At 40.3% G+C, this 23,274-nt stretch overlaps 1 protein-coding gene across 1 annotated transcript in view; it reads right to left on the bottom strand.

Moving 5' to 3' along the window:
• Positions 1–398: 398 nt before the first annotated feature.
• The window catches only part of LOC122817333 (interleukin-9 receptor-like), a 422,708-nt gene continuing 399,832 nt past the window's right edge, over positions 399–23,274 (bottom strand). Inside the window, exon 10 of the mRNA XM_044090548.1 lies at positions 399–1,429. Coding sequence (XP_043946483.1) covers positions 782–1,429 — 648 coding nt within the window. The 3' untranslated portion in view covers positions 399–781. The remainder of the gene's footprint in view (positions 1,430–23,274) is intronic.

Genomic DNA, 23,274 nt, shown 5'->3' on the forward strand with positions numbered 1-23,274 from the left:
GATTGGATTCTTATAGTCTCAGTTTGCATGTTGTATCAGAACAGGACGCTTTATCATCTATTTGTTTCTGAGTTACCTCAACACATCCCAGTGGAGCTAATCTGGCTGCCAAAATAAAAGAAAGGAAGACAGTTCTTGCCATCTATGTTGCCTGCACTGTTTTAGAATTTGGCTGTCAATGGATAAATAAGTCATCATGTTCTCCTTAATTAAAGCAACCATCACATTTTTTGAAGTAAACAGTGTATGTTTTTATACACATTTTGTGTTAATTACCCACATGTAAGTTATTGAAAAACTATTCATATTGTAACTTTGTAATTTATTAATGAAAAGCAATATTACCAAAGTTATTTGTATTGTTTGACCAGCTAGCATAGAAAGTTACAAACTCTTAATGATCTTTATTCTGTAGTTCTGGGTTTGATTCCTTCAGACAGTTTTATTGGGCTGTCCAATGGAAGAGACACTTGCCTTAAGGCTTACCAGATTAACAACTGAACAGCATAAAATAGATAAAAATAACTACAATATAGTTACCTTCATACAGGCAGCATATTTTGAAAGGCAGGTGTCAGCCTTGACATGCGCTATCATCAGAAAAAATAGAATGATATTTTGAAAGACAGAAAAAAAAATGTTTATTTATTGGCAGTAATGGTGACTGATGCATTACAAAATAGTGCAATTATGTAACGTTTTTGTCAGCTATAGCTAAGCTTCTATGAACAGAGAGTCTGCAGGTCTGATATATATATGTTTCCCCACAGTCTGTTATAGTTTAAACTGCTTGCGATGATTCAGTCATGCTGCAGTCAGTTGCCGTTTCTGTACTATGGCTTTCACCACAATTATCAGCATCTCTTGGTAGTGGTTTCTGAATTTTTGTTGGCACCAGGCTGTGCTCTGTATCATTATAGGACAGAGTACAGTATTCAGTACAGTAACATGATAAACCCGCAGGCTCAAAGGAATTCTGAAGTGAAAACAAGCTCTCATCTTTCTGCACACAGTTAGTGGTCAATATTTTGTTAACATCAGTCAGAGCAGGGCTTAATATATTTGCATTTACAATGTTCAGTAGAAATGGATTTTCCATTTCTGTACAACTTCCTTGCAAAAGAAATGACCAGCTGGAACTTGCATTCTCATTGCGGCCATTGGTAGGTTCGTCTGAATTATATACTACATTCTGGCACATTTCTGAGGTAGAGTTATAGACAGAGGTATCCGAATCTTGATTCTGACACATTTGGGAGATGTCCGTGAATGGTTTAATATACATAATGTTTGAAAATGCATCTGGCTGAAGATACAATGCTTGCATTTCATCACCAGCAAATGACTCATCTCTAGGGTACACTTCTAGTCTTGGAATCTTCTCTTGTTTCAGCTTGATACACCATGGCTCATGGAATCCAATCCATTTCTAAAGATTATTTATAAGTGAAGAGAAATAAGTTATATTTGAGAGTACACTGGAAAAACATTAATTGTCAGCACATAAGTCTTATACAATGTCATATGTTTATGAAAACTACTAGTCAGTGAAACTTATCTGTCTACAGTTTATTTCTAGGAGTTGGTAGCACATTTTGGCAATGATCATTAAAACAAAAAAAAATTGTGTGAAGGCATAAAATAGGAGAGAAAATTTAAGACAAGTATTGTCAATCTCACTGAATTAAAAGTGGAAATATCACAGGAAGTGATTTAGCTGGAGTGAAAAACAGTGTTATCTTCATCCCCAACTATGTCACATTTAGTGATAGCTTCACTCTGGCTACTTTGTGCTAAAAAGCTACACTCACACAGAAAAAAATGCACTTTGAACCAGCCTATGCAATACAGAAAGTAAAGCAGTTAAAATTTAACTGCACTCTAACTGAGTAAATTAATCTAACAGAATAAAATGAAACCTTACATACTCAGCTTTTGAAATTATTGAGTGGCTCATAAGGAAAACTCAAACAGAATGCAGCCAGTCTATAGAAAAATAATCACCTGACAAATATAGAAGAAGCCCTGTCAAGACAAAACCATAAGCAATAAATAAAATGAAAACAAGAGGCCGAAGTGAAAATGAAAGCCATACAATGGCATGCAACTGAAGCCACATCAAATAAGCCCAAATGAAGCACAGAAAAAAGTTGCATCTCCATATGGATATCATTGTTGAAGTGAAAACCAACCCCATATGCACAAATGCGAAAAAGAGGTTGTGGATGGATGGACTACTGCACAAACAACACATAGCCAAAAGGAACAAAAGCAAGTTAGAAAAATGAAAGTATAAAAATCTATAATAGATGAAATACAACAGAAATGCATAGTTTTTTCACCACACGTTTAGAGAGCTATCCACTAAAAGTTCAAGGCCTGCACTGTCTGGTGGATTTTTCAGATTTTTCTAAAGTATCCATTATTGTAGAGAAGGGAAATGGGAGGAGGGTGGGGTATCTAAGAGGACATAGTCCAACTGATGGATGCCATGGCTTAATGGTGAAAAAGCACAATATGTCACAGCAGAGGAGGTGTAGTGCATGGAAGCATTGTAAGAGAGGCAACATGTTGTTTCAGACCAAATAGGAGATGACCTAAACTTTCACAAAACAAGAAGAAGAAATGGAACCACTCAATATACAAAGATGGTGGCAAGGCCCAATACTATGATTGAGTCTATAGCCTAGTAGCATACACATGAAATGCTTATCTCAAATGGATTGTTGCTCTAGGTCTGGAATATAGACTTCTAGATGAAGGTGTATTGATGTAGGGGAGTTACAGAAATCAGCATCCTGGTGGTGGGAGGCTGCAAGGATTAGGGTCATAAGTAGTTACTAGGCATGCAGTAAAGGAATCCATTGAGGACCCAGGCCCAAATTCCCAACTGCCTCAAAGCACTGTCTGGTTAAGTGACTTTCTCAAGGTCACACAGTAGGCAAATAAAGGCTGAGGGAATCAAACTCTGGATCACATGAAGTAACTTGTCAATAACTTTTGGAGGATTTTTAAGCCTGAAAATTGTTCACTTCCAAACGATAAAACAACAAAGGTGCTTTGATATGTATATTGAGAACTCAGAAAGGCCGAATGATAAATGAGAAAGGGTCATGCAGAAAAAAGAATGGTGATTGGACTAAAGGGCAGTAGTGGATTTTACTCGGTTAATATGTAACTATATCTGCTCAGTAGCCATGATGGATCACCATCTAGATGTTTGAAGGGCTTCAACTTTTCACCAGCCAAATATTAACTTCTTGCAATGTTTCTTAGAGCTGTATTCATATTTGTGTCATGGCAAAGCCCTACTGGAAGGCTATATTTTTAAAGAATATCTTCTGGAATGACCTATAGCTCAAGATCACGTGGGTTTTAGAGGTACTTTGCCAAGTACCTGAGGTAATCCTTACTACAGGAACTGGAGAAAGGGAAGATTAAAAGTGATCAGGTTGTCTTTTTTTTTCTTATGTTGTTTCACTGATTGTGTTTTATCACAATGACTTTTATTTCCATATTGAACATTTATGCAGTGGTTTGACATAGGGTTTTATAATTTCTTTTTTGTCAAAACAGTGTTTGTATATTTTGGAAGCTATTTTAATGCATGGTGATTTTTTTCTTTTGTTTGGATCTATGTGAGAGATAGCGCAAGTGTTTAGGATGAATATTTTGTATTTGCTTACACACAGTGGAATCACTGTTTGACCAAACCACTGTCTGCCATAATTAAAAATTTTCCCTTACCCAGAATTGTATAATAATGTGGTTGGTGGGGTAAAACCCCAATTTGGAGAGTTGGGAGGATTGTCCCTTACAAAAATGCTGATTATTTAATTTATAGAAATTGGCAAAATATTGATTTAAGTTTAGTAACTCAGTGAATTCAATGAATCAAAGGGGAAGCTCAGTAGTGTTTTGAACTAAAATACATGATTTTGCATAATTCTGATTTCATTTTTCTTCATCACTGTAATATTTCTTGAACTCTGGAGTCTGCAGTATGATGGGATAATTTCTTGAAGCATTAGTTGACCTGAAAAAAATATATGGGCCCCTATCTAAGGCCTGCATTCTTAAAAGAGTGAACATTAAAACATCAGGCCCAGATTGCCGAAAACCCAGAAGCTTGAACGGTATGGTCTGTTATTATGCTGCGTCACTGTACAGTGGGGATTGGGGATTTGCCCCTTTTCGTACTGTATTGTGATCTCAGAGTTGGTATATATAATTAGCTGGGGTGTGGGGGTGCAGTGGAGCTTGCTCCCTACAAAAAAAAAGATTTTGTATTGTTTGAGCTTACGGTTTTCAGAAGTTCATGCTTGATGCTTTATTGTTTGCTGCTTTGAGCATTTAATCTTTAGTCAGAGACCCATACATACACACACACACACACACACACACACACACACACACACACACACACACACACACACACACACACACACACACAAACACATACACATATAGATCTTCTTCAGATAATCGAAATTGTTAGCTCATGTTTTTCTTATACTCACTGTCTGCTCAAAACATTCTAGATTACATGTCTTTGAAGAACAAGGTATCTACTTGTATATTTAATCTTTAAATGTACCTCCTAAATTATTTATGTAAAAAATGATTAGTTAATTTCAAAAGCTTGTGGAGAGTTGAAACAAATATAAAAGTAACTACACAAAACTGTTGGCATTTGCCACATGAAAGAGAGAGTCAGAGAAACTGCTTAGTGACAGTCAATATCCAAATAAAAACAATAAAATCAAATATAAAACTTTTCATATTTGGTTATATTGTATTTACTCAGATATAAAATTTTTATGTTTGTTATGTACAGTGTTGTGACTGCATTAACACACACACACACACACAGACACACACACACACACACACACACACACACACACACACACACACACACACACACACACAGACATACACATATATAGCTACGCAAACACTTATATATATATATATATATATATATATATATATATATATATATATATATATATACACATATATATACATATATATGTATATGGATCTACTTCGATCCATCAAATTTACACTTTATCGGCACTCACTTAAGTGATCCCACTTAAGCGAAAGTGCATTTAAATGAAAACGCACTTTTGTGAAAATCATTTCATCGACCAACCAAAACCAAATAAAAACAAATCAAAAACTCCAACAACATCATTTACACAGGGGGGGGCAAGCCCCCGTGTATCCCCCATGTGGGGGCCTGTGCCCCCCACACCTCCCGCTACTTATACATACACACTCCAAGATCACACTATAATGCGGTAAAGGGAATGTTGCCTAATCCTCACTGTACCACAATCTACCAAAATAACTTGATGAAATGATTTTTACAAAAGTGTGTTTTTGTTTAAATGCAATTTCGCTTTAGTGGGATTGCTTAAGTGACTTTCGATAAAGTGTAAATTCTATTGGTCGAAGTAGACCCATATATATATATATATATATATATATATATATATATATATATATATACATACACATATATGGGATCTGGACACATGCTCGACTAGAATGTGTCCGAATCACAAAACATCAGACATACACGAAAACGCTTAACATCGAAAAGCGCTTCCGTGTATGTGTGCCTGTTTCGTAGATCGGACTACAGTACGGGTAAGGGAAAATTCCCTTTTCCCCACTGTAGTGCAATCTTGGAGTGAGAATATTAAAGTAGGGGGGTGTGGGGTGCAGGGGGGCGAAGCCCCCCTGCAGAAACGTAGATTTTTTTTTTTGAACTACACATACACAGAAGCGCTTTTCGATGTTAAGCGCTTTCGTGTATGTGTGTTCGATGTTTTGTGATTTGGACATATGCTAATCGAGCATGTGTCCTAGACCCATATATATATATATATATATATATATATATATATATATATATATATATATATATGCAGTGGATATAAAAATTGTACACATGCCTGTTAAAATGCCAGGTTTTTGTGATATAAAAAATGAGACCACAATAAATTCAGGTAGAATCCAGTACTTAGCTATTAGGCGTAACCATCGACGATCAGCTTAAATTTGACTTGCATGTTAACTGTATTAAAAAGACTCATTCAAAACTAGGGCTCCTTTACCATAACAAGAAATTCCTTACCTCTGAAGCCAAAATTACTCTCTCTCTCACCTACCTTCTACCCAGTCTAATGTATAATTCTCAGATTCTCACAAATCTTAATTCAGCAACGCTGACCAAACTTGAATCTACCTACAACAAGTTAGCTAGATTTTCTGCCCAACAAACCTACAAATCCCATCACTGTCTCTCTCTAAAACACCTAAACTGGCTTGAATTACCCCACCAGTTTCTTCTCTCTTAGCTCCAGATCATCCATTTTATCCTATACCAGCCTTCCTACTGCCCAGCACTATCCCTTCTCATCTCCCATTATTCTCCCTCCAGACCTCTCCGAAGCTCTAACCAAGGCCTACTACAAATGTACAAACCCAAGTCTAAATTTGGACGCAACATGTACAGCTATCACCCCACTATTGTCTGGAATAGGTTCCCACTAGAAATCAGGACCCTTACACATCCTAAATAATTTAAGACAGCCACCAAAGAGCACTTTAAAAGTCGCTGGTCCTGCCACTGCACTCTACTCCTTAACATCCTCTACTTAGCATGCCTTAATCTACTTTCTGCCCTTAACTCACTCTTCTCACTAGCTCTCTCTAATCTTCCTTGACTACACTTTCTACTGTCTTCCAAAATCTATTAAGCAAATTATCTCAGAGAAACATTCTATTGTAATTGTCTTGCCTTCATGCAACTACATCATGATAAAACTGGGTTTTTGTAACCACTTACCCCAAAAACTATACTCATCTTAATGACATATTTCTTTTGATACATCTTAAAATAGTTATGCTATACTCTTGATTATTGACACTGTATAACATCGTATTGCTACTTAATGCCTTGTAATAATCCTGTGACATTGCTGTTTAATGCTAATTTATAATGAAAATTGTCTAATATGTTGGAGCTTTTCTACCCGGGTCTCCGCTGAAAAAGGGCTGTTCAGCTCAGTCGGACTATCCCAGTCAACAAATGTAAAAATAAAATAAATAAAATAAATAAATAATAAATCATTTCAAAACTTTTCCCACCTTTAATGTGACCTATACCCTGTACAATTCAACTGAAGAACAAACAAATCTGTTAGGGGAAAAAATATAAAAAATAAAAAACGTACAATAAGCTGGATGCATAAGTGTGCACACCATTAAACTAATACTTTGTTGAAGCACCTTTTGGTTTAATTACATCATTCAGTCATCTTTGGTACACACCTGCCATCAATTAAAAAGACTCAGATTAACCCCATGTAGAATTTTCCTGACATTTACTCAGTTGCCTACTACAGCAAAAGCCATGGTTCGCAGAGAGCTTGCAAAGCATCAAAGGGACCTCATTGTTGAAAGGTATCAGTCATGAGAAGGGTATAAAAACATTTCCACAGCATTGGATATACCATGGAATACAGTGAAGACAGTCATCAAAAGGGAGAGAAAATATGGGACAACAGTGACGTTGCAAGGAACGGGACGCCCCTCTAAAATTGATGAAAAGACAAGACGAAAATTTGTCAGGGAGGCTGCCAAGAGAACAACAGCAACACTGATTGAGCTGCAGGAATTTCTGCCTAGTACTGGTTGTGTACTACATGTGACAACAATCTTCCGTATTCTCCATATGTCTGGGCTATGGGGTAGGGATGCAAGATGGAACCCTTTTCTTACACAGAAAAACAACCAGGCCCTTCTAAAATTTGCAAAACAATACATTGTCTCACAAAAGCATGTGGGAAAATTTGTTATGGTCTGATGAGACCAAGGTTGAACTTTTTGGTCATAATTTCAAAAGGTACATTTGGCGCAAAAACAACACTTTGCATCACCAAAGCACACCGTCCCCATGGTGAAGCATGGTGGTAGCAGTATCATGTTTTGGGGTTGCTTTTCTTCAGCTGGAACTGGCTTTAGTCAAAGTGGAGGAAATTATGAACCGTTCCAAATACCAGTCACTTTTGGCCCAAAGCCTTCAGGCATCTGCTAGAAAGCTGAAGGTGAAGAAGAATTTCACCTTTCAGCATGACAACGACCCCAAGCATATATCCAAATCGACAAAAGAATGGCGTTGCCAGAAGAAAATTAAAGTTTTGGAATGGCCTAGCCAGAGCCCAGACCTAAATCCAGTAGAAAATCTGTGGGGCGTCCTGGAGAGGGCTGTGAACAACAGATGGCCTCACAATCTGACAGATTTAGAGCACTTTTGCAAGGAAGAGTGGGCAAATATTGCCAAGTCAAGATGTGCCATGCTGGTAGACTCCTACCCAAGAAGATTGAAGGTTGTAATTAAATCAAAAAGTGCTTCAACAAAGTATTAGTTTAAGGGTGTGCACACTTATGCAACCAGCTTATTGTACATTTTTTATTTTTTATATTTTTTCTCTTAACAGATTTGTTTGTTTTTCAATTGAATTGTACAGGTTATAGGTCACATTAAAGGTGGGAAAAGTTTTGAAGTGATTTATTGTGGTCTCATTTTTATATTACAAAAACCTGGCATTTTAACAGAGGAGTGTACACTTTTTATATCCACTGTGTGTGTGTGTGTGTGTGTGTGTGTGTGTGTGTGTGTGTGTGTGTGTGTGTGTGTGTGTATATAAATATATATATATACTTATATATATATATATATATATATATATATATATATATATATATATATATATATATACACACATACATACAATCTGCACCCAATTCTGGAGCTTTGTCCCCCATGTTTTTGCCCTGTCTCCACATGTCATAGGTTCATAGGTTGGTACTAGGCTATCGGCCCTAGGACCTATACAAGCCTAGCCATAACAATTCCCTGGCTATTTCTTCCCACACTATTTACTTCCCTGGACCCCTGTCTAGCAGGGTGACTGATGTGATCCCCGAGGTGAATTTCCTTTCTCCCATCCAATAGTCAAGGTTACTTTTGAAGAGGGCCAAGGAGGCACTCTGCTTGACATTTATGGGCAGTCTATTCCAGTGTCTGGGGAGTCTCTGGGTCAGGAACCTATCCCTCCAGCATGTTTTGTTTATTGTGATGGCAAGGTTTTTATCCCTGGAGCATGTGGCTCTGAGGGATTGGGATTTCTTTAAGTGTAGCATGTCCAGCAGCTCTGGGTTTGACATGGCCTTGTATGTTAAGCAGAGATCGCCTCTGAGTAGACGATATGCAACAGAGTATAGCTGGAGTTTTTTAAGGTGTTCAGCATAGGGCATCTGCTTTAGGCCTGTGATTCTTTTAGTGAGGTATTTCTGCGGCCTTTCCAGTTATTGCACATGTCTTGAGAGGTACATACCAAATGGGGCATTGTATTCTATAATGCGTCTAATGAGGGATGAGTACAGTGGGACAATGACCTCCTTTTTTCTGGATGAAAAGCCCTTAGTGATGAGGTGTGCCACATAGAAGGATTTCCTGACTGTTGTGGCAATGTGATTATTGAAGGTGAGACCACTGTCCACCTGTGTCCCTAAGTCTCTTATCACACTTTTGGTGTTTAGTGTACTGCCACCTATGTGGTAATTCATGGGTACATGTTTTTTCCCAAAGGGGATAACTATACATTTCTTGGCATTGAGCTTGAGCCCATGGCTCTGGCACCAAGCATCTGTTTCTGTAAGGCCCTTTTGTAGAATATCCACATCATTTGGGGATTCAATAATGGCTCCCAGTTTGCAGTCATCTGCGAAATTTGTTAGCCAGAGTCCCTTAGTGTTGGCCTGTACTTCAGAGAAGTAGATGCCAAACAAGAGCAGTCCCAGGACTGAATCCTGAGGTACTCCACTTGTCACTTGTTTGGAGCTGGATTTGGAGTCAGCTACTTTTACAGTGTGGGTTCTGTCAGTAAGCCAGTTGGCAACCCATCGAGTGATGTAGGGATTAATGCCCAGCTTAGTAAGTTTATCTATGATTCCAGAGTGGGTGATGGTGTCAAAGGCCTTGGCAAGGTCCAGATAGGCTGTGTGGACTGCCGTACCCTCATCCACGGCTCTGGAGATTGATTTGAAGAAGTCAATCTGGTTCAGGAGACAAGATCGGTCCTTCACGAACCCAAACTGGGTGGGGTCCAGTGATTTAAGATTGCCAATGTCTTTGTTTATAAGTTCTATGATAATATGTTCCATGGCCTTGCAGATCAGGCTCTAGTTGTCACCTTTTCAAATGCTCAAAGTGGGACATTTTTTGTAGAAATGTCAGATTTTGCAGGACAAAACACACCCATGACCAGTACAAAGGTTAGAACTTCACCGTTTTGCCAAAATAAAAGCATATTCTTGTAGCATTTGAGTTGCTTATGCTATTTCATATAACATTTAGATGCTTCAGAAAAAAAATAACTGTTTTATGAAACTATTAAAGAAAACTTAGGAAATATTTTTGTCCTAAAATCTCAGGACATCTGCCAGTTTTAAAATTTTTTACAGGACACAACTGCCCAAAGAGGGACTGTCCTTTGCAAAGCGGGACAGGTGGTAACTCTACGTCAGACTGATGGGGCGGTAGTTCCTGGGATTCAAGGTGGATTCCCCCCTTGTGGAGTAGGATAACTGTAGCTTTGCACCACTCAGTGGGCATGAAGCCTGAGGTGAGGGTATGATTAAACATGACACTTAGGTGAGGTGCTAGTTCATTTTGTAGTTCATGTAGTACACAGCCCAGGATGTCATCTGGCCCCATGGATGCTGTATTCTTAGCTTTGGAGAGTGCGTTTTTTACCTGTGTGGCCATTATTACCAGAATTTGGCAATCTTCCAGTATTGAGATGGGCCATTTAGGGGGTGAGAGAGGGGTGAAGTTGGCACTGAATCGATCTGCCAGGATATTGGCAATATCCTTGGGATCAGTATATTTAATGCCATTCTGTTGTAGCTCAGAGCAGATCTGAGCATTGCCATTTAGATTCTTGACATAGTTATAGAACACCTTGTGGTTGTCTTTGGAATACTTGGCAATTTTATTTTCGTAACTAGCTTTGGAGGATTTTACGAGGGATCTCAGCTTCTTACTGAGGCTGGTAAGGGAATTTTTTGCATTGTGGGATTTTCCTCTTTTCTGCAACAGTTTCTTCCTTTTGTTGTAAAGTTTGTTTATGGCAGGGGACCACCAGATTGGCTTCCTTTTTTTGAAGGAGAGCATCTTGGTTCTATTTGGGATGGCACAATTCATGCATGAGTGGATGTGCTCGTACAGTGCTTTAGTGTAGGACTCAGCAGTCGAACTTTCAGTTCCCGGCTGCATGGGTGTCATGACGTTTGTCACTTCTGACTTGAATAGCATGAAGTTGGCTTTGGAGAAGTTTTTTATGGAGGTTTCCTTACTGGGGAATGGGTGTGGGATGTGGATGTTAAGGGTGATTAGCTTATGGTCTGACCTGACCAACGAGGGGGTGACCATAGATGTGGAGAATCAGTTTCCTATGTTGGTAATTACCAGGTCTAGGATATTGGAACCCCTGGTGGGACTATGGATTAGTTGATCCAGGGCATTGGAATTTATGAATTCCAAGAACTGTTGGGCATAGGTGTTGGTACATGAGTAGTTTTCCCAGTTAATGGAAGGGTAATTAAAATCACCCAGTATTAGGGTGTTTGGTTGTATCTTAATATTTTCCAGTATGTTTAGAAAGGTGTAGTGAGAATCTTGGGGCATGGTGGGGAATCTGTAGCAAGCTACAATTTGGATTGCAGTCTTACCTAGTGTTAGTTGCACCTGCAGAATTTCAGATGCATTGTGTTGGGCAACTAGCCTGGTGGTATGAATATCCTTGGTGAATATGGACACTCCTCCAACTTTAGTGTTTCGATCCTGGTTTCGTGGCCGAAAAGTGTGGTAAGAGTTGTAGCCTGGTATTGCAGGGGTGCTCTCTGGAGCCTTGAACCAGGTCTCAGTTACTGCACAGATATCAATGTTCTCCATTTAATCAGTGCTTCGAGTGTGTTCATTTTGAGGTTAAGACTTCTAGCATTGAGTAGCATTACCTTCAGATTTTGCATGCTTGTACATGTTACGGTGGTGGTTTTGTCCTTTGAACTTTGCCTAAAAAAGGCACTATAGGGGTGGCAAGAGGCTTAGCCAGTAACCTGAATCCCAGGGGTGACAGGTGCAGACCATCTCTGGCAAAGCATCGTGGTCTGTCGATCATGTCATCCCAGGCAGATACTGGATCCCCTTTGAATGACACCAGAAGCTTAGCCAATTGTTGAAGTCAATCATTTTGTCCTTATATTGTGGTATCATTCTGGGTGAGGGCAGGATGCTACTCAGGGCTAGGGTCATACCTGCATGGGCCACATGATCCGAGAGCTCTTCTATGTCTCTTTTCATGTAGTCCAGGGAGGTGCGTCTTACGTCATTTACTCCAACATGGACAATGACAGAGTCATATTTGTACTTGTTGTGGAGTGACTTGAGTGCATGCGTTATATGGTGGATACTGGTACCCGACAGGCAACTGACTGTAATTTTCTCCTTGTTCAGCCTGGTGAGTGGGACATCAGTGTGCCTGACTATAGAGTCATCTATGACTAAAGTGTTAGGTACATTGTCTTGCCTTAGGGGCTGTTGCTGGGTGGCACACTGGTGTTGTGAGCTATATGACACTTTGGTTGTGATTGGTGTTTGTTTGCGTTTCAGCTTCAGAGGTCTTTGTTGCTTGGGGTGGTTACAGTTAAGGGCCTCTGCATATGTGGATTTAGTGTTGCTATCAGTGGGTGTTGGTGTGAGTTTAGAAGGGCTATGTGTTGCTTGAGGTGTAGTGTGGGTGTTAACCTTCTCCTCTTGACTGGCTAGCACAATCTTGGGTGGAGAGAATTTTGCTTCCAGTTTGCTGTGTAAGTGCATCTCTCACAGGTTGTAGTGTAGGTGGTAGGAGGAGAGAGTTGTCTGTGTACATGAGGCAATTGCTGCATTGCCCCAGTATGCCCAGATTCACCAGGTGGACAGGTGAAATCACCAGAAGCTGACCCTTGGACATGCCTGGTTTGGTGCTTTTTTTGAAAAGTACAGGAGCTATTTTCCCTTCCCTTAGCAAGGTACTTTGCAATTATAGGCTGTTTAGTGCCTATGATTAATTTTTCCTTATTAATAAGGAGAGTTGAGTGCTTGTATCAGTTTAAGGCTTCCTAGTGCTTTCCAGCAGGTATTAGAGCAAGTGCTAGTCACAGGGATGCTTAAAGGTAAGATGAAAAAAATGGTTTATCCTAAACACTGCAGTGTGCACTAGAGAAGTTAGATGTGAAAGTAGGTAACTTAAGTTTTACCTGTCTAAAACGTTAAGTTTTAGTGAAGAGTTACTATTTTTAAAACAGCAAGATAGATTAAAAGGGGGTGATCACTTTTGTATTCTGGTATTACGGAATACAGTAGGATGGCCAATAAATTTAAATAGCTGAAAGGGAGTGATTTCACAAAATGATAATTTTGTGCTTACTCACACAAGCCAGTGAAAGTAGAGAGGAAATGAGATATATGGTCAAATTAACATAAGAGGCAAGCAACTAGAAAGACAGTGGTATTTAAGAACACAACAGTAACAGGATGGGAGGGTGGGGAAAAAAATTCGGACTGACTTACAGGAGACAGAGCTGTGGTTTCTTTTGAAGTTTTAATATGCAGTTAAAAACAGAATACAAGTGAAACACAAGGTAAAGAAAACAAATCGCAGTATTCAAAATATAAAAAAGGCAATACACTAATACAAAATACTACAAATAAAAAGCAAGCTAACCTTTCCTTCACAGCAAAGTGTAGCAGAGTCTGGGTGTACCTTTCTAATAAAGCTCTGAAATGTTTTATTTTACACTTAAAAATAGAAGGTTTAGTTCCTAGCTCCACCCTCTCAGTTCAGAAATGATTAACCTTAAGTGACCTCTTCTATCTTATGTATGAGTCCTTAATTGATCAGTTCTAATTTCTGCCTGCCTCACAAGAGACAGAGCTGTGGTCTCTTTTGAAGTTTTAATATGCAGTTAAAAGCAGAATATAAGTGAAACACAAAGTAAAGAAAACAAATCACAGTATTCAAAATATAAAAAGGCAATAAACTAATACAAAATACAACAAATAAAAAGCAATCTAACCTTTCCTTCACAGCAAAGTGTAGCAGAGTCTGGGTGAGCCTTTCTAATAATGTCCTGTCCTGTGAGGTATTTCCACCTACTGTCTGTGAAGCTGTAGCCCCCACACCTCCATAATGTGCTCTGCACAGGCAAGGAAAATGGACAAAGCCCACATGAGGGGCGTCCCATATGTTGGAACTAGCAGCAGTGTCCAGGCCCACACCACAACACTATGTGGGCACCTACATAGCTTTATGGCCTCAGCAATACCCGACAGGACAACATCAACTCCCTCAAAGTAGGCTGAATGCCTTTGGTGGACAGCAGCAATACACAACTACCATCTTAGATGTAAATAATCGCAGGATGGGCCAAGAAGGAACAGGTTCCTCACTGGAAGCCATGTCACTTTGTTCTGCACAAGCAAATAAGGTCACAGGTGATGTACCCTAAGGCTGTCTTTGAGTACAAACTAGAGACATCCACCAAGGCCAGTCACTAGGCCTTCCAGATGTGTGTCTGCAATTCCAGAGGCAACATACATATCTGCTCTGTAGTGGTGGTCAATAACACCACATTCACATATGCCATGGATATAGGCAACCGGCTCCAGACAGGTGAAATGTAACCATCACCCACCGTCTCCCCATAGGTACACATGTGCATGGACAGCACCTGCCCCCCTCCCCTCATGATCAGAAAGCAGGTCTGTAATGTCCTTTCAAAGGCAAAACATAGAGGTTGCCATAGGCCTCATACCATTCCTGGCTGCATCCAGCATGAACACAGGCACGGGCTCTCAGACCCATTCTGCGGTGTAGTCAACCACAGCCTGAGCACCAGTGACATCCCATCTGCACCGAGGACAGACAGAAAGTTGATAGACAACAGGTTTTGCATTAGCATTAATGTACAGAAGGATACAAGTCAGACACTGAAATGTATGCCATAATGTCATGACACTAGTCCTCAATGACATGTCCGAAATCCACAATACTCTCCATTTAATATAGTAATATAATATTAATATCCAATAGGTGATAAATAAAAATATACAGCTCAAATCTCCAAACCAAGATAGTGTAATGGTCAGATTATCAGCTTTGCATGCAGGTGTACATGGTTCGAGTAATACAACAGGCAATCCAAATTTACATGGGGAAGCAGTGTTAAAAGTGCTATGTTCACATTAAAATATGTGGTAAGTTATTTTTGTCACCCAGAGTGGTGTAGCTGGTGTATAATTGATGTGTGAGTGCATATAACATGTGAAAACACCCATGTATACACAAATCCTATACAGTATAATTACACCCCTTGCTACTGTAATGAAAGCACATACAGGCATGTCATGTAAGGGAAATCATATACCCTTACTAAATGAAGTCATTAGTGTTGTATATTATGAGAATGAACTGTGGGCAATGGTTAGCAATGCTCAGCTATGCTTAGCAGGTTTAACAACATATTTCTGTTGTCCTCACCCCTCTCTGGGGTTTGAGTGTCCAAATTTACCTCCAAAGTCTGTACAAATGTGCAGCTGTTGCTGTATAAGAAATGGACAGCTATGGACCTTTTGTATACCTGTCCTGCACATCCTTAGCTAACTTCCATATTGTTCTTCCCTCTGCATTCCCTTTCTCCACCACCTTCCTATCACCCCTTTCTATTTCCTTTTAAAGAATTAGTGTAGGTGCAAGCATCAGTAAGAGCAACAACATTACCATCCCTGCAGAGATTGCTGATGGTTTTTCCAACATATGCTCATTCAACAGTAGGGAAAAGATTCCGTACAATCAGTCAGGCCTTGTATTTATACATATACACATGTATATATATATATATATATATATATATATATATATATATATATATATATATATATATATATATATATATATATATATATATATATATATATATATATATATATATATAGAGAGAGAGAGAGAGAGAGATGCATATATATGGACAAATATATACATAATATAAATAGTGGTATACTTATAAAATACACACACACACACACACATACACACACACATATATATATATATATATATATATATATATATATATATATATATATATATATAAAAGAAAAATCTCTCTCTCTCTCTCTTTCTCTCATATACTCATAACATGTAGTGGAGTCATAGCTCAGAACCATACCTACCAACCCCTTACTGCAAGAAATCTGGCCCAAGGCTGTCCAAATGGGGGGCAATGGGACAAAACTAGGGACATATTGCAAATATCGCTCCTATAAATGTAGAATGTTGCCAGAGTGACAGGGTTTGTTTCAGCATACATGTTCTGAAGGATGTGAGTTCTGAAACTGAAATGTATGTCATCATTTACTGTCAGAAATCCTCAGATCCTCACAGTGATTTACCAGGGATATGAAAATAATGCATCTGTGGAACCGACCAGAAATATGAGCAATAAACCTGGACATACTGCAACAATCCAGACAGTCCAGAGGTATTCTCAGAACCCCTTAGTGCAATGAACCTGGGCCAGGCCTGACAAAGTGGAGGGAGAAAGCCATGGAAATAGGGACATATCTGAAACACTGGAGTAGATAAGCTGACACAGTTACTGCAGTAATGCCCTCAAGTCTGTCCTAACATATATTGACTGAAATACGCAAGGCCAACACTAAATTCCTTCCCACTAGTTAGTGACTGAAATCCACACATCAGCCCACTGATGTGTCAGAAATACACAACACTTATGGGGGCCAGGCAACACTATGTCCTACAAATATGTGGACATAACATCACATTAGGGAAACTACATTCAGCTACTAAGCATGTCACCAAGTACTGTCCAAACTACAGTCACACTGGCACAACACTAACCCAAATCTACTAGGGGGAATTAAACATGTACTGGAAAATATATCAGGCACTACAAGGATGTCACAGCACTGAAAAACAGACACCAGTATGAAAGTGCATACCCAAATACAATTCAATCACAGTCCCATTGACATACCACTAAGCCAAAGGAACAGTACAGTATAAGGACTGTGTGAACAAAAACATCTCAACATGTTTGCCACTCACACACTACCCCCACATATACTGGCCCAAGTCACAGTGTACTATGATGCCTGACTGTGATATGGGACATGTCTCAGTCTGCCCCTACATACATATGCAGCAGATAGACCACCAAGAAAGAGGAGCAGCATGCACAGGCAGATAGAAAAGGACCCATAACACATACATCCACGCCCCTCTCTACACAGGCCAAATAACATAAAATTGACACAGTACACTGCTACACAATCCTGAAGGTCTATCAACAATTGCCAGAAATACACAGACCTCTCAATTGTACAGAGTCCCACAGAATGTCCAGGGTTTCCCCTCATGTATAACGCCTCTTCCACGTAACATGTTTGACAGTCTGATACATCACTGGGATAATGTCAGGAATGTAGGCACTAAATAATCATATACTACACCTATCAACCTCTTACTACATGACATCTAGACAAAGCCTGACATAACTGTGGGACAGAGGCCCAAAAACAGGGGCATATTTGATATAGGTTCATAGGTTCATACTAGGCTATCTGCCCCCTTTAGTATGGGGAACTATACCCATTATTTTGCTGTGCCTCTGTCGAGCAGTGACACTGAGGTAATCCCTGGGGTATATCTGCGATCTCCCATCCATTGGTCAAGATTTCTCTTGAACAAGGCCAGCGCGCTGCTCTCCCTCTCACATATACCGGGTTTTCCACCCACAGAGTCTTTCTCTTTGAATTGATTAAATAGATTTACAGATTTGCATTGGGAATCGAAAAGAGTCAACTGCTTGGAAGGCAGCTATGCTCACCACTATACCACCAATTTTATAAGTTTTATATTGCTGTTATAAAACTGAGAATGTTGCTGTTGTAATAGGGTTAGTTGTAACATATCTTTTCTGAGGGATATAAGGTCAGAAACACAAATGGATTATAGCAGTTACTGACTGCAATCCCCAGAGTATCCTACTGAATTTCCAAAGACATAAAATGTCTGAGGAACACACCAAACACAGGAGTCCAAATTCTGGCCATTCTGCAGATAGCACTACAGATGAGAGTTATGTCAAACACATAACACTGTCAGAGTTAAAATCAGCAAGGAACTCCATGTCCACACAAACCCTATTAGACTAGCATGAATCCAAATGGATAACAGCGATATTTACATTCTCCCCCATTCTGTCGGCCTGTCTCTACAATTTTGGTTGTAAGAGGTATTTCCAAATACCCTCTATGATGCTGTTGTTCACACACCTCCATGAAGTCCTCCTCATTGGCAAGGAAAAGGGCCAGTGCTCACATGACGTTCTCAATGATAGGAGTGTGTTGCCATGCCATTAGCTATATTAATAACAACACAACTGTCCTGCATGCAATTATCAAGTGTGGGACACCAATTAGTGTACAGGCCACCAGCTGCTCATGAGCATTACCTACAAAAGGCGAGTGTTGCCTATGCAAAACAGATGTACACCCTACATCCTTGAGAGAGAGAGAGAGAGAGAGAGACAGTGAAAAGAAACATAAAAAACAAGCAGAACATAACCACCTACACTTGAATAAAACAAACAGGTATGTCAAACAAGTAAGCATGTCATGGACTACAGTAGGGGGTATGTAAGAATAGGAAATAGGAAGTGTAACATATATGTCTCAACAAGACTTGCTGTACTGATATATCGCTGATCAGAACCTATGATCATAGCATCTGGGTCTGTCTGTAGTGACATAGATTATAGGTCAGACTCCTGAGTCACCCCAGGGAAGGATGTCTCACATTTGACTACTACTGCAGTGTGTTTTGAACAATACTAACTGTGACAATGCTAGGGCAGCTACTGGGATGTTGTACATATCCATATCTTACTTGTGAATACAACTATGATATACTTGGTTATCTCAGAAATGTGAGAGACCTATACATGTTATTTGCATAGTAAAGTACTGTTGCACATGTGTGTGTTGAACTGCATGTGATATACTGAGCTCATACCATTAAACTGTCCAGTGTTATGCACACTGACCATATGTGTGCCTCATATTTGTAGTCATTTACTCATACAGTTGTGTTATGTCTGGCAGCTCATTGACAAATCTGTGAAGACTGACATTACAACATCTCCTTCTTTTTCTTCTGGCTGTTCCCAGTAGGAGTTGCCACAGTGGATCATCTGTTGCCATTTCTGCCTGTCATCTGAAACCTGTTCTGTCACACCATCCACTTGCGTGTCCTCTCTCACCATATCATGGAACTTTATCTGAGGCCTTCCTCTTTTCCTCTCACCTGGCAGCATCATCCTTACCATCCTTTTCACAATATAATCAGCATCCCTCTGCAGCACATGTCCAAACTGATGTAATCTTGTCTCTCTGGCTTTGTCTCAAAACCATCCAACATGGGCTGCCCCTGTCATATACACATTGCTAATCCTGTCCACCCTCCTCACAACCAGTGCAAATCCTAACATCTGTAACTCTGCCATGTCCAACTGTGACTCCTGCCTTTTTGTCAATAACACTGTCCCCAACCCATATAACATAGCTGGTCTCACTACCCTGTTGTAGACCATCTCTTTCACTGTTACTGGAACTTGTTTGTCAGAAATCATTACTGACATTCCTCTCCACCCTCTCTATCTTGCCTGTACTCACTTCTTCACCTGTCCTCTACAGTCATCATTACTCTGAAATTTTGATCCCAATCATTTATACTCATCCCCCATTGCCAACTCTACTCCCTGGATCCTCAACATTCCACTACCCTCCCTCTCATTCACACACAGATATTCTGTCTTAGTCCTGCTGACCTTCATTCCTCTCCTCTCTAGAGCATATCTACACCTCTACAGGGTCTCCTAAATTTGTATCCTACTGTCAGTACAGATCACAATGTCATCTGCAAAATTAATACTCAATGGGGACTCCTGTATGATCTTGTCGGTCAACATGTCCATCACCATTGCAAATAAGGAAGGGCTCACAGCTGATCCCTGATGTCATCCCACCTCCATCTTAAATGTGTCTGTCGTTCCTGCCACAGACCTCACTGCTGTCACACCACCCATGTACATATCCTATACCACTCTGACATATATCTCTGCCACTCATGACTTTCTCATACAATACCACAACACCCCTCTAGGCACCCTGCCATATGCTTTCTCTACATCCAGAAAGACACAAATCAACTCCTGACCTTCTCTGTACTACTCCAGCAACACTCTCAGAGCAACCATTGCATCTGTAGTGCCATTATCTGGCATGAAAACATACTGCTGACCACTACTCATCACTGCCCTACTTAACCTAGCTTCCACTACTCTTTCCCATGACTTCATGCTGTGACTAATTAATGTTATCCCTCTGTAGTTGCTACAGCTCTGCACATCAACCTTATTCTTAAAATGGTACACAAACACTTTCTCTCCACTCCACGTGCAACCTCTCATTTTCCAAGATATCATTAAACAAGCTGGTGAAAAACACCACTGCCATTTCCCCTAAACACCTCCATGCTACCACAGGTATGTCGTGTGGACCAACAGACTTTCCAGCATTCATCCTCTTCATAGCTATCCTTACTTCCTCCTTGGTAAGCTGTTGCACTTCCTGGTTCATCATACCTTCATCATCCAACCCTGTTTCTCTCATTCTCTTTATTCATCAGCCTCTCAAAGTACTCTGTCCAGCTGCTCAACACTCTCCTCGCTTGTGAGTACATTTCCCTCATTATCCTTTATCACTCTTATCTGCTGCACATCTTTCCTAGCTCAGTCCCTCTGTCTGACCAACCGATAGAAGTCCTGTCATCCCTCCTTAGTGTCCAACCTGTCATAGAAGTCATCATATGCCTCATCCTTAGCCTTTGCCACCTCTGTCTTTGCCATGCACCTCATACTCCTGTCTACTTTCCTCATCTCTCTGACAATTCCAATTCTTCATCCCCAACCTCTTTCTCTGTATACTGTCCTGTGCTTCCTCAGTCCACCACCAGGTGTCCGTGTACGCCTTCCTCCATCCACATGTCACACCAAGCACGTTTCTAGCTGTCTCCCTTACTAGCTGTGCTGTACTTACCCAGATATTTGGTAAATTGTCACAGCCACACAGTGCCTGTCTTAACTCTTCCCTGAACTCCACATCACAGTCACCCTTTTCCAGTTCCCACCATCTGATCCTTGGTGCTGCCCTCACACTCCTCCTCTTCTTGATCACCGTCATCTTACAGACCAACAGTCTCTGCTGCCTAACTACACTTAACCCGTCACCACTTTACAGTCTCCAGTCACCTTCAAACTGGCCCTCCTATTTCACCTGTGTGCATCTCCCTCCACTCTTGTATGTCACCCTATGCTCCTCCCTGTTGTTATAGTGTGTATTCACCACAGCCATGTCCATCCTTTTTGCAAACTCTACTATCATCTCACCATCTGCATTCCTTTGCTTAAAACCATATGTACCCACCCCTTCCTCATTACCCTCTGTTCCCTTCACCAACATGGACATTGAAATCTGCTGCAATCACCACTCTCTCACCCTCAGTTACAATCATCACCACGTCATCCAACTGACTTCACATTTCTATTTCTCATCCACCACACAAGCAACTTGCATAGCATATGCACTAAAAACATTCATCATTACACCATCCATTTTCAGATTCATAAACATCACTCTATCAAACACTCATATCATCCTCCAAAAACACCCTTGGCATACTGTTCCATCAGGATAACCCCTACCCGCTTTCCTCTCCCATCCACACCCTGATAGTACAATTGTGACCTGGCTTGGATACACCTAGCCATACTCCCCTTCCATCTGGTCTCCTGCACACACAATATATCCACCTTCCTATGGCCATCATATCAGTTAGCTCTATCCCTATACCAGTCATACTGCCAACATTAAAAGTTCTTACCCTTACTACCACATTCCTAGCCTTTATCCTCTTTTCCTGCATGAGTATTGGACATCCTCCAGAGTATGTTAGTTAATGCAAAGGCTACTGAGCTATTGAATGACTTAAGTGTGTTACAGCAATATTAAGACAGTGTCACTAATTATGTCCCACCCCCCCATGTATGTGCGGCATCCTACAGATGTCCAGCTTTAATGGGTTGAGAGGATGGCTGGGCAACAAGAGTGTGAATACAGTGTGTCATACTGACATAGAACAGAAATGTATATCAGGTATTACCTGCACAAATGAGTAGGTGTATCTGGCCACCTCATAACAACAGACATGGGATGCAAAATGTCAGTTAAATAAGCTATACATGTTGTACATGTGTGTAATCTTAGTTACTGTGCATCCAACAGAGTGACATTTCTACAGCTACTGGTTGTTGCATTTCCCTGACACAGCCATGGTACTACAGTAAGCATGAATATCTGGTTGAAATTGAAAGTGTCCAACTGTGTTATGACTATGTGTCCATGCCTACTACAAACAGCTATATGAACATTAACATAGATGTATGGACTCAGCAATACCTTACACATAAATTCTGCCTCCACCAAAGTAGAGTAATCCCCTGTTGCTGGACAGCAGCAATACACAAACCACAGACTTGGTTTCTATATTGGCTGTATAGGGCAAATTAGGTGCTGCCACCAACTTGGCATTGTCAGCCTTTGTCTGATCAAGCATATAAGGTCACAGGTGGAGTACTGTAATGGTAACTATGAGTACAAATTGGACACATCCACCAAGGCCAATCACAAGGCCATCTTCACATATGTCTGCAATCTCAGAGGCAACAAACCAATCCAACCTGTAATGGTGGTCACTCAGACCACGTACACACACAGCATAGCTATAGCCAACCTGCTGCAGATAGGTTTAGGGCAAACATCACCCCCTTCCTCAACATAACTATAGGTGGATATGCACAGCACCCACATCCCTCCCCTCATCACCAGTGAGCAGGTACATATTGCTTACTGAAAGGCAACAAACGTAGGTATCCATGGGACTGGATAACATCCCTGTCTGCTTCCTACATGAACTCAGGCATGTACTGCCAGCTCCATTGCACACTGTA

Source organism: Protopterus annectens, chromosome 12.part0, assembly GCF_019279795.1.
Source record: "Protopterus annectens isolate FY-2018-M chromosome 12.part0, PAN1.0, whole genome shotgun sequence".
NCBI lineage: Eukaryota > Metazoa > Chordata > Ceratodontiformes > Protopteridae > Protopterus > Protopterus annectens.